This window comes from Malurus melanocephalus, unplaced genomic scaffold (genome assembly GCF_030028575.1).
Source record: "Malurus melanocephalus ecotype Western Australia unplaced genomic scaffold, MMel_1.1 scaffold_87, whole genome shotgun sequence".
Classification (NCBI taxonomy): Eukaryota; Metazoa; Chordata; class Aves; order Passeriformes; family Maluridae; genus Malurus; species Malurus melanocephalus.
In genome coordinates, this window is record NW_026623319.1 from 2,139,630 (window position 1) to 2,152,309 (window position 12,680).

The window sequence follows — 12,680 nt, forward strand, 5'->3', positions numbered from 1 at the left end:
AGAAGAGCACCCATCCTCCTCCATCATCTCTTTGGTCTCACTCCATTTGTCCCTATCCAGAGCCTTTTCACAGCTATTTTACAGCTCTGGAAAAGTGGAGAAAATGTTTTTTTAATGTACCATGAAACGTTTTGTAATTTCTCAGTGTCTGCCAGCCAGCAATATTTTTTCAAGCCCTTAAGTTTCCTTTGACATGTGGGAACTCATCCAGAAGTTTTTGGTTTTGTTTTGTTTTAAGTTGGAGCACAGCAGCAGGTGAAGAACTTCTGCTGTAGTTACAGCCTTAGAAATTGGTRTCTTGCTTTAAGAATATCTTTTCAATGGACGCAAGGTCAAACTCCCGAGAGGAGTCTGGTAGAGCCCCTTGGTATCCAGTTACTGGGGGAAGCTGGTCTCGCTGGGTTGAAGCCGGATGGGGTTATCCAGGATACCCAGCACAGCTCCTGCCCGGGTATGGGCTGGAGGCCCGCGGCTCGAAGCCTGTCCTCGACCCAGAGCTCGGGCTCATTTCACTGCGGTGCCCTCAGGAGTTTTCCCCGGAGCCGTGAGGAAGCCCAGGGAGCGCTCCGCCCCGGCCCCTCMGGGGCCCTGCCCAGGCCCCGCCCCCGCCCCGTCCCGCCCAATCAGGAGCCGCGGGGCGGGCAAAGGGAAGAGTTTCCCGAACTGCCTCGCGCCGCCGTGACAAGGCGTCCCGGGAGAGCTCTCTACCAATGGGCGACCGCCTTACAAAGCTCCTTAGGGYGGCTGGAGAGAGCCGCTCGCTGATTGGTCCTGGTGCCGTCAGTGTTTCCGGCCATGCTGCGCCCGGCGCGATTGCATCATGGCGGGACGGAGGTGAGCGTGGGGGGGCAGCGCTCGGGCCGGACYCTCGGCCCCCTCACGGCCCCCTCACGGCCCCGACGGCCGGCGCGGCCTCAGGGGGCGGCGGGCGGCTCCGAGACTCGGGGGCGGGGCGCTTGGTGCGGGCGCCGGGCGGCATCTTTAGGGTGTCCCAAAAAAGCTGCGGCTCGTGGCCCGGCAGGTTCCTGTGCTGTCGCCGCGGTAGCGGGGTCCGCCTGGACTGGCAGCTCCCCTGCGGGGTTTGACGTTATTAGCGCCTTTGCAGAGCTCGTGTTTTGTGTGTACACCGTCACGTACGTGTGTGTTTCCCTCCTTGGGTGCTGTACAGATTCTTTGCTTTCTCTGGAATTTAGGGGTGACTTGTAGCAGGTACTTACTGAATATTAACCAGCTGCCTTATTGCAGGATTTATTACTTAGCAAGCCTTGGTTTCATTAATTATCTGTAAAAAGAACTTAAGGTCCGTTACAACGTGAAGCATGTCTTAAGCTTTCCCTTCAGCATCCTTTTAATAGAGGAAGGGTTTGATGAATGCACCCTTTTTATTGCTGCAGCTGTGATGACTTTGCTATCTCCAGCAAACATTAGCTCCCACACCCCGGGAGCCTTTTGGAAACTGCAGAAAGCATTTTTATTCGGTTTGGTGRTGACATGCTTAGAAAGCAGCTGTCAGGTAATAGAATTTAGTTGTCACATAAAAGTAGTGTTCAGTAACTCATCTGACACTGGTTTCTGAGGTTCTTTTTTYGTAATACATAATTCAAAGTTATTTCAAGATAACCTAGATTCCTTTTTCCCCCACAATGATATGTTACATTTTTAATCAAGGTGTTACAATGATGACAGAAATTTCATAAGACATCACAAGATGCAGTGTAAAACTGGGCTCCTGGATAGCATGAAACGTTTGTGTCTAAATGGAGTATTAACTGATGTGTGTGCTTGTTGGTTTAGCAGTGTTTTAATTGGYTTTTCAGCATTAAAGGAAACCCTCCTTGCCGGGATACAGGTGGGTTAGTGTTGCAGTTTTATTCCCTGTATAAAGCACAAACACAGATTTTCAGGAGGAGCATTTGTTCCACTGCTTAATATTTTATTCCCATCTGTCCCTCTTTTTCTTTTAATCTTGCTTGTTTCTACCCCATCTACAAGTGGAGAATTTTGTTTTTCAGGTGAACAATTTAGACTGATGTTAGCCCAGAACAGTATCTAAAATGAAATGGGTGCCAGGTGTGTTTGGAAAAGAGAGCATTGTTTAAGTTTGGAGTAGGTAGAGAACAGAAGCTCCTCCTTGTCTTTGGAGGGAAGTTTGGGCTCTTATGTAGAATAGTTTGTGGGAGACTGATTATAAGTCCCTGGAGATCAGGAGACCTTTTGTACACCTTTAGTTTAGTCTGTTTCTTTATATTTGCAGTTTCTCAATCAACAAAATGAATAATGTCTTGAAATCCACTTGGTTTTAATCATGTATCTGATGCATGTGAAGTACATCAACAGTTATCAAATATGGGCTTGCTTCATTCAGAGKGGTGTTTTAATTGAATTTGTGTTGATTTAAAAAAATAAATCTTAATATTTTAAAAAATATTCGAACTTGCTTTTATGGTTTTAATGTCTGTTTCCTTTTTTCCTTCCAGATAAGAAGCCCAGCATAGGTCTCAGACTGCTGTAGTACAATCTCCAAACTTTGACACCTTTCCTAGTGAATGTTGTTATCCTCTAGAAAAGTGAGTGTGCTTAATAAAAACTTGCTCAGTGGTTCATTGTCTTAAATTTTAACACTTTTTGAAATACAAAATAAATGAAGAGCCCTCCTTGTGTTTAGTGATCTCTTTAAATAYTGAGTGTTGTCCAAAAATGTGGTTTTATTAGCTGTGTTTGTATAATTTMTGTAACATGGTTTGTGATGTTTTTGCTCACTYTGTGTTCAAAGTAAAGAGTTGTCCTTGATTGTTTTCTGATTTAAAATACCTAGATTGCTTATAATGAAGTTTTTTTTGTGCTGTAGAGATATTCATGCCTCTTTCTAGAAACTGATTGTTAGATCTTAACTTTTATGTTTAGTTGAGGTTTAGCCATGGTGAGATTTTTCAATGTGCTTTTTTCAGTCAGTCTGTTTAAAATTCTGGTTTGTAACTTGGGGTGAAAAAAAGGTAGTGATGTTTGTATGTTAATTCTCAAGAGCATTTTYCCCCCTGATTCTGATGCAATAAACTTCTGATATTGCTGAGCGTGTGTATGGATTTGTGCCCTGTGGTTACTGGACACTGCCTGCTCCATGCAGTGCTTCAGTTGGTAAAACGGGCCCACAGTGACTCTGTGATTTACGCAGGGAGTCTGTGATCCGTGAGCAGCCTCCACAGCCCGGTCACAGGCACACCCCAAACCTCCAGCCCGCCTGCAATCTGTTCAATTGCACAGACCTGACAGCTGGGCCAGTCTCCAACCCTTTGCAGTTACCACTAAGTTGGGAGGGCTGAGCTTGAGCTGAGCAAAACATGCAGATCTTTACTCCTCAGCCAGCTGRCTTTTGGGAGATAAAAGCTTTAAGGCTGAATTATTTTATCATTGCCATTGTCTCTGTGATGAAATCACTGAAAAATGACAAAGCCTAAGCAGTGCTTTGTGGGGTGCTTTGAGATGGAATGGTGAAAACTCTCCTACAAGTTGTGTRTAGAGTAACTGACTGTGCTAATTATTGCCTTTCTGAAATACATCCAGGCCATGTCCATGTGTTCCTTGTCAGCTCACGATTTCCTCTCCAAATGCTGTGTTGCCTGTGCACCAGGTTGTGGCATTCTGAATAATAATATGATAATGATAAAGGATAAATTTGATTTACTAGTGGAAAGAGTAATCTCTCATGARTACAGGAAGTATGAGTGGTGGAATTGATCTGTAGTGCATTTTTGCATAGGGGTTCAAGCATTGAGCTGGCAATTTCTGTGATGTTCTGGGTTCCATTTAAGTAAATGTTTTGGAACATAGCTGTAGTTGAAAGAATTGTCTTCATGCATTTGTCTTTGTTGCTGCATTCTAGTTAGTATTTRCAAACCTGGGTAAGTTAGAAGACTCAGGCCTTGTGCCATTGCTTGTAATTCTGTAATGCTGAGTGAAGCTCGAGGCTGTAGCAGCTACTTCTGGTGCTCAGGAGMAGCAGCACTAAAGTGAAAGATGGGACAACCCTTTTATTCTGTGCCATCATCTACTACAACCTTCATAACCAGTTTTCTCCTGTTACAGAGCTTCTGTCTTAAACACTCTTAATTCCCCAGAGCTTTTGCTTAGTGTTTGCCTCAGGTATTTTATTGAAATCTGACCCCTTTCTATCTCATAGCAGATCTGGAACCAGGCAACTCTGTTTTGTGCTCCTAATCATGTTGAGAATTCCTTTTCCCTGTGTTGTTTGTACAGCAAGGAAGGAGCCCATTGTGGCTCAGTTTTAATGTCCTTATAAAACACTTGTTCATCTCTGCAGTGTTTTTCAACTGTGCATTCTGCAGTCTGGCTGCTTTTAGGGGCATCTGAGAATGGTGGCAGCTTGATGGAAAATGCTCTTTTAAACCTCTAAAGGGTGTGAATAAATGGACAGTGAAAAGGAGTCCCTTCTTCAGTAGTTACAGGTTCTGCACTTTCAGTGAAACTCACTGGTTTAGACTGGTTTTGAAGGGTCAGTTTGAACTCRGAAACTCTTCTGAAAGAAAAAAACCCAAACCTGTAACCAAAAAAATAATTTGGCCTTTGGCTGTGTTCTGTAGGAAACAGAAATAAAAACACAATGAGAAATGGAATAATTGTAGTTGAATGAATGGAGARTCCTTTTCCTGTTCCAGAACTTTGGTGCTAGTCAGTCAAAATTAGGCTTTTTTTTAAATAGAGTGCTTGCTTCCATGCCTGCACTGAATCAAGCTCTTTGTAAAATTGAGCTTTGAATTGGGGATATGGATTTGTRGAATACAAGTTGTATTTGTGGAGTTGTTTTTTTTTCCTCACTTCTGTTCAATATGTATTTTTCTCTTCTTGGTCCCTGTTGGGAAAGAATGGTTCAACAAGTTCCAGAAAACATAAATTTTCCAAATGAGGAAGAGAAGATATTGAAGCTCTGGAAAGATCTTAATTGTTTCAAGGAATGCCTAAAGCAGTCAAAGAACAGACCTAGGTAAGAATCTGTTAAAAGCTGTAGCAACTGTGTGTGCTAGCAGGGTTGGTTTGGCTGTAAGTACTCTTTGTTTTTCCTTGGTTCTGTAAACAGCAGCTGCTCCCTKTGCCAGCAGCAGTCCTGGCTCATGCTGCTGTCCTGTCAGTGCCTTTTATATTTCAAYTGGTGAAGAATCAGCAGTGTTCAAACAGTAGCAATAAACCTGTAATTTCCTCCTTGGTGGGTTTGTAAGAGAAATGGGGAGRTAAGTAAAGAACTCTTTGCTGTGTGTGCCAGCTGTGGAGCACTGTGCTGGGGTGTTCTGTAGGAATTCTGGTAGAACTGGCAGTGGTGGGAGCTGCACAAGTTGCCAYGTTCTCTTTAGCCCCACTGCCAGCGTGGCACCTGTGCTGACTGSTCATGGAACAGGAAGACATGGATATTTTCCTAGTAAAACATGAGTAGTATAAGCATGCAGCCTGAGTCACCCTGCCTGAAGACTTGCTGCTCAGTTTTTGCTTTAATGAGAAATGTTTTGTGTTGTAGGTTTAACTTCTACGATGGTCCCCCGTTTGCCACTGGGCTCCCCCACTATGGCCATATCCTTGCAGGAACCATCAAAGACATAGTAACCAGATTTGCTCATCAGAGTGGTTTCCATGTTGACAGAAGGTTTGGCTGGGATTGCCATGGCTTACCTGTGGTATGTGTCTTGAATTTACCTACAGATATTTCTGTTGGTTCCTCTTTCCCTGTGGTTACCCRCTTATCAATCATGTTTCTGTTGCCTGTATACCTGGCATTGTTGCTAAAGGAGAAATGGAAGTTCTTTGTCCAGTGTGTTGCTCTGGCTTTCGTGTGTGGTGAGTTCAGGAGGTTCCTACTGGTCATCTATACTGTGTTCATTGCTATAAACCTGTATTTATTTGGTGCATATTTCAGAAAATGGGTTTTTGTTTATTTTTCTAACACTAAAGAAACAGACACACCAGGGCGAGCCTTTGAAATCCCTGCCTAGCTCAGRTGTGGCTCCCATGAAATCTCAAATGGTTAAAGGAGGCCCCTGAGCCTCATTACAATGCATAGGACATAAATAAACTATCCAGGGAAATCCTGAAAGCTTTTGATAACAGGATGTTTTGTTTGGTTGTTTTCCATGCTCCCAGGAATACGAGATTGACAAGACTTTAGGCATTAAAGGGCCAGAGGACGTGGCAAAGATGGGCATTGAAGCTTACAACAAAGAGTGCAGAGGGATTGTGATGAGATATGCCAAAGAGTGGGAGGTAAGTGAAGGCTCRGTCCATGTTCTGCTGAGCATTTCTAAATGTATTTATGCAGAAGTGTTTCAGGCRGGGTGAAGTTCATCCTTTTGTCTGATTATATGCATAAATCCCATGTCTTTAAGCTACTGTATTTGTACCCTGTGATCCTGAAAGGGGAACAAAAAGAGCACCATTATGRCTCAGAACAGAGACTGCTGTGCTGTCAAGAGGAGGTTACTTGCAGGTTACCTGGAGCTCAAAGTGTCTAATGAGATACAGTGAACAAATAATAGACATGTTGAGCRTTGTCTCTTTGTGTCTTGTACAGAAAATTGTAAGATCTATCTTTGGTTTTCAAATGGAGCCATTAAAGAAAATTCACGTTAACCTCRCTGCTTTTCTGCTCCTCCTTTCCCCCAGGCTTTTCACTGCCAGAGTGCAGGGCAGTAGATTGTATTTTTGGCAGAACAGAAATTCTCACATCTGCTTTTGTCATAAGAGGTGTTGGTAAACCCTCAGTCTTCCCAGAGAAYATTGGTGTCAGCTTTGCATCCCATGAATACAGGGAGAGTATTGGTGTGTGCAGGGTTTTGAGGCTGGAGAGCTGTTCCAAGTAGGTGGGTTAGATATTTTCTTAAGATGCACACTTGCATTTTTTTTTAACTCTGAATAACACTAATCCTGTGCATAGAACCTGATGCTCCTTATTTTGTCCTTAGTAGTGTGGCCAGAGCAAAGTGCATTTACCCCAGTTCTGCTGGTGTGAAGTGTCTGTGAAGTGCTGACTTTTGGAGCTGTGGAGTGCCCAGGTGCTTTCCTGGCTGTGCCTCTATGTGACAGTGCCAGATGTAACAGCAAGTGCCAAATGAAGAATGCAAGAACAGGCTGTGTTTTTTCAGCCTTTGTGGCACAAGGCCTTGCTAGGCTGAAGGATTTTTACTTGTCCCTCCTAGTTTATAATCCCTGACATTTTTCCCCTCATCTGTTTATTTATTGAGTCTGGGTATGCTGATGSCSTGAGGAGTCTTGTCTCAAGTAGTTTCTCTGTGYAGTTTGAAGAATGGTAGCTCTATGAGATGATTTCCAATAAAGCTTTATCTTAACTATCATTTTTTTCCTGAGGCAGAACAGTCCTAATTATTTTAACCTTTCCTCATGGAGAAGCTTCTTCTCCATTTGCACTCCTCTGCATGACCTCTAGTCCTGCTGTATTTCTTTTMATGGAAATGGCAATTTCTTATTTGAGTATCACTTATCTTTTGTGCTTGGGTATGTTTTGAAGTTATGTCCAGTGTCTGAAGAAACCAGAGCTGCCTTTGGTAGARTAGCTGTGGCCTAAACCTCAGTGAGCGACTGGATAAAAAGCAGAGAGTTTGTTTTTTTTCAAATGTACACTCTGAAATGTTGCATTTCAATCCCATCATCAATAATTCTTTGTTGCTTTTAGAAATAAAAATAGCAAGATTCATTCTGGTTTGTTGTAGTGGTTTAACCCCAACTGGCAGCCAAGTACCAATGAATGGAGCTATGAACAGTTTAGTTAAAGCGAAATAAAATATTATAATGATGCTAATGATAATAATAATTGTAGTGGACAATTATCTGCAGACAGAGAGAGAAAGGGAGAGAGAGAGAGAGAGAGAGAGAGAGAACTAAAACCCAGGAAAACCAAGTGATGCTCAGTCCAGTTGCTGACTGATTCCCAGCCTGTCTCTGCACAAGGATTCCCAGTTCTGGCCAAATCCCCCCAGTTTCTCTGCTGGGCACGACGTTCTGTGCTATGGAATATCCATTCCTTTGGCCAGTTTGGATCAGCTGTCCTGGCTGTTCTCCCACCCAGCTCCGTGTGCAGCTCCTGGCTGGCACAGCCTGGGAAACTGAGAACTCCTTGCTTAGGGTAAGTACTGCTCAGCAGCACCTAAGYCAGCAGTGGGTTATCARCATTATTGCCATACTGAATCCAAAGCACAGCACTGTACCAGCTWTGAAGAAGAAAATTAACTCTATCCCAGCCAAGCTTAGAGCATTTGTGTTTCATTTTCCATACCTTTTAACTTGCTGTGCTTCAGGAGCTGATGTTTCTGCAGTGCTGATTAGTCCAAGCATTTTATCTTTTGGATGGTGGAGGGATTTTGTATTTTGTTTTGTTCATAAGCCCATGCATATATATGTCTATTTTATATGATAAATAAAAATAATGAAATTTSTTTAAATATGTTTTGTCTTGTAGTAAATTCAAATATTTTGGAATAGGGCTAGGAGAGGAATTACTAATATTCCTGTTAYAGTGTTTATTTTTTGCCTGGAGTGGTTAGCAAGTAGCTTTATGAAAAAATATAAAGGGTTCCTTGGCTGTGTGAGCTCTTCAATGGTGAGAGCAAATGTAATGCTCCAACTTTGTGGATCCTTGTGCTAATCAGTCCTAGGCTATGGATTTTACTACTGGAATGTCAGAGTGACTTAAAGGTCAGGATGAAAACTGATACGTGTCAGGAGCTCAGGTGTTGCATGAWAATGTAGAGGTGAGAGAATGAATGTGCTTTGTGTTCACTTTGCTGGTTTGACATTCAGTGTGGGCTGTGTCTAACMGTGTCAGGACAGGTGTCCTGGCTTGGCTGCCTGCAGAGCTGGGGTTTGGATGGCTGTGAAATCCCACATGTCCCAGTGAATCCCATAGCTGGCTTATCCCTCTGTAGTGTCTAGGGCCAGTGGATGTGACCACCATCTGTCCTGAGYCAGGGACTAGCACCTGTCACTCCTGTGGCTTTGGCAGCCCTCTCATGGCTTTGGGGAGCCAGAGAAGGCAGTTGSCCCTGGAATAGTTTGATAACTTGTCACATATCAATTTCTTCCAGCATTTCTTTGTCTTCAAGTTACATCATGTTTTCATGTAACTGAAAGCTGATAGACTGCCTCTTCTGGGTTTTCACTGTCTCTGCAACAAGTAGTCTTAAAAATAGAAATAAGACCACTGTAATGAAAAGCGATTTTCAGGCATTTGAACCTTGGCTGAACCTTGACTGATCCACCATTTCTATTTGATGAATGATCCAAGTGAGCTATCATTTCTGCTGTGTTGAACACATTTGCCTGTTGTGTGACCTTGGTTCTAAATAACTGTGGTCATGGTTTCATTCSTTCCTTACCTTTGCCTACTTAAATACACTGTTTGGAATTGTTATCAGGATAAAATATTTAATAGATGTGTTTCATTGATATGTGACAAACACTCTACTTAAAAATCCATCTGTTTTACAAAATAAATATTGTTACTGTATCATGATGATGCATTGTTAAGATGCCTTTCAATTTGTTTGTGTCTTAACAGTTCAGTGTTACCAGATTAGGACGCTGGATTGATTTTGAAAATGACTATAAAACTCTTTACCCTGAGTTCATGGAGTCTGTGTGGTAAGTGARCATGCATTGCTTTATGAATTTGAAATGTGAAAAAGACTTCAGTCATTGTAGACATGTGTTGGTCCATATATCACTAACACTGTTCTGAAACTTGCCAAATGCAGATAAAACATCAGTCAGAGTAAATAAAGTAACAGAAAAAATGGTCCTATTTTTTCCTTCTTCAGGATAGCAGGGCTTTACAAAATAAAGTGCACCAATGCTGCCTTTAGTGAGCCCTGAAATCTTACTGCTTTATGTCAACTTAAAAGCAATTCTGAAGATATATTAATATGTTCCTTGGTTGGTTTAGGAAATTACATTATAACTCTATCTTGATGTTCTTCACACTGTCAGCTGTAAATGGGCAAACTGTCCAAGCTCAGTTTAGCTCCAAACCTCTTCTTCAAGCCTGAATTTAGAGGCTGTGAATCTGCTGTTATCTTTTTCTTGGCACYGCAGTTTGACAACCGTCTTGGACTCCTGGTGCAGAGCTAAGTTTGGGTRTTTTGGCAATGTATTCAGGGTGTGTTGGGATTTCAAAAGACAAGACAACCTTACAGGTTAAGGATAATCACACTGGCCTAACATAGTGAAGAAGTGGCAACTTCTTCATCTTTTTGGTGGTAGAATTATGAGATTAATTGTAGGGAGAGGTTTAGCAGTGTATATGCTGTTAAAAATCAATTGAAAAGCAGATTAGGTGCATATTAAAATATTACTGAATGCCCTGTAATGTTGTTTTTACTAACAAGCTTTGGTTGCATAGGTAATWWCACATAATTATGACAATGGAATGAYAGATCTTTTCCATGTCCTTGAAGCCACTGTAGAAGGTTGAAGTGCCAGTGAGATTTCWGTGAGCATTGGAAAGATGGTGGGAAGGCAGCAGATGTTTAACWAACTCAGCTGAAGAAACCCTGCATAATTACAAAGCCCAAACTGACAAGAGACCTTCATTTYGTAAATTACAAAAATGCTTAGTGGCATCTCAAATCCTGTTTAACTGGCAGTTTAAAAACCAAACCTGACTGGAGCTAGCTGCAGGGTCTCTCTCAGCAGACTTTTTTTGGTGGTTTGTTTGCCCCACTACCTCTTTAAAAGGCATTTTCTGGTGTTTCAGCTGTCTTACCGAGATTATCTCCTCTAATGCTTGCTTTGATACAAACTCAGATACAAACTTTGCATCTGAAAACTCAGAATTCAGGAAGTATGTAGGCAGACAGCCTCTTAATTTTGTAATGTTTCTGCTTCCTGAYCCTGTTAAATCATGTAATGAAATACATTTTCTGTTTTTAAAAAATGGGTTTTTTTTTTTGGAAACTCTCCTAAGACTTTATGATGCTATTGCCAGCTCATTTTCCAGTAGAGCAGAATGGAACCACCCGTGTTTGCAAAGCGTGGATGGAGGGGGGGAATGGGAAAGGAATGTGGGATCCCTGTCTCTGGGCTGAGGGAGAAAATGCTTAAAGAAAGCCCTGCCCCTGCAGTTAGAGTGGTGCTTTTGACAGGGTAATGAACAATTTCCTGAAAAGAAAATAAATTGGATGGTTATCCAGGCAATCATCAGACCCCAAAAATGTTTCTTTTCATGTCAATTAGGAGTGTTAATTTGAGCTATAGGTTCTAGCATGCTTCTCTCAAAAATGATTTATTTTTTACCAGCTCCTTTTGAAATTCTTTAAAAAAGTKTTAAAATTTAGTGTCCAGCTATGCACAAAAGAGAAACTGCAGATTAATTTCTGCATTGACTGCCTTGGAGACCAGACTGGCCTGTCCAGTGGTTTTATTTTGTTGTTGTTCTGTCTGTGGGAGTACAATGCTGGTTTTAGGCCCAGAAAAAAAACCTGATGATGAAAATGGTAGTGGGCATGGCAACTGTAGATTTTGTGGTTCAAATATGGTAAGGAGTTTGTCTTTAGTCTTACAATCAGCTAAACCAATCTGTTTGGATAACTTTTTTTCTGGTCTGTAGCTCTTCCTGAGGGTGCAGCTCTGGAGTGGYCTCAGCTGGAATTTCTTTGTCACATGCGATGTTTTGTTCCGTGTTTCTGTTGAGTTCAGTGAGATAATCTAATACTCATGATAAATAYTGTTTTCAGTGGTGGCTGATTTTATCCAAATAATTTGGATTTGAAATAATGCAGGACTCAGACATTACAAATATAACTTTTATACAAYATCTATAACACAATATTAATAAGCTCTGAATGCTAGAGAGCATTACTTTTTCATCTTTTATAATTGTTCTGGTGGAAATGACTACTTTGTTGGCATTTTGTTGCCATGTCATATGATGACTGACTAAACTGAATTTTTATCCTGCTAAATTTTGACTTAAAACAAAACACTCATTGGTACAATTGTGCCATCCTGGCAGAATTTTTCAGGGAAGGATTGAAAGTTGGTGTCAGTAAGAGGTGATACTACTSGTTTTGCATGTTAGCATAGTCATCTCTGCATGAATTAAATAACTTAAATAGAATTTTTAGGTTTTAATTCTGTAGGATTTGTGCTGCAGCCTGCTTGGATGCCAATGAGCAAATGCCCTTAACTGGGACATTGCAATGAGAATGGTGGTTTTGAGCTGGCAGGGCACAAACAGGGAATTAAAGTCATGAGATGCATCCAGCGAAACACAGAAGTTTGTTGGAAGCTTAAACTTCTCACCTAGGTGGTCTGAAAGAAACCTTTGGGAATGGSAATAACTAGGAAATGATTGTGTTCACTGCTGGCTTGTTCATAGGTGTGGGGCTGGTGTGAGTTTGCCCCTGGGGATCCCTTCTCCCTGGGCTCCGGGGAAGCAGCCTGTGGGTACCGGGGTCAGGGGTGGCTCYGCCGTTCCCGGGGTGGTGCCCGGGGCTCGGACCTTTCCTGCTCCTCTCAAGGGTTGGTTGAGCAGATTCCTGTCACCATCTAGTGCTCAAATGAGCAACTGCGGGCTGAGGCTGATGCGGTGTGACAGGCAGCCCTGAGCTCCSGTTGGTGMCAGAGCTCTGGGAGGAGGTGCCAGGGACTGCAGGGCTCACAGCCGSCCT

The 12,680-nt window shown here is 42.3% G+C and overlaps 1 protein-coding gene and 1 non-coding gene across 3 annotated transcripts in view; both read left to right on the forward strand.

The window, feature by feature from the left end:
* The first annotated feature begins 757 nt into the window (after positions 1-757).
* Positions 758-12,680, forward strand: part of IARS1 (isoleucyl-tRNA synthetase 1) — a 90,058-nt gene continuing 78,135 nt past the window's right edge. The window contains exons 1-6 of one of the 2 annotated variants that reach the window (XM_057368081.1): positions 758-834; positions 2,478-2,567; positions 4,880-4,999; positions 5,525-5,681; positions 6,145-6,264; positions 9,572-9,654. In XM_057368081.1, the coding sequence (XP_057224064.1) occupies positions 4,881-4,999; positions 5,525-5,681; positions 6,145-6,264; positions 9,572-9,654 (479 nt within the window). In that variant the 5' untranslated portion in view covers positions 758-834; positions 2,478-2,567; position 4,880. Of the gene's footprint in view, positions 835-1,441; positions 1,514-2,477; positions 2,568-4,879; positions 5,000-5,524; positions 5,682-6,144; positions 6,265-9,571; positions 9,655-12,680 lie in introns of those variants that run through there. The other variant, XM_057368082.1, reaches the window with a different exon arrangement.
* Positions 3,089-3,222, forward strand: LOC130574712 (small nucleolar RNA SNORA84). Its single transcript, XR_008965457.1, has one exon. It is a non-coding gene; the product is annotated as a small nucleolar RNA SNORA84 (small nucleolar RNA).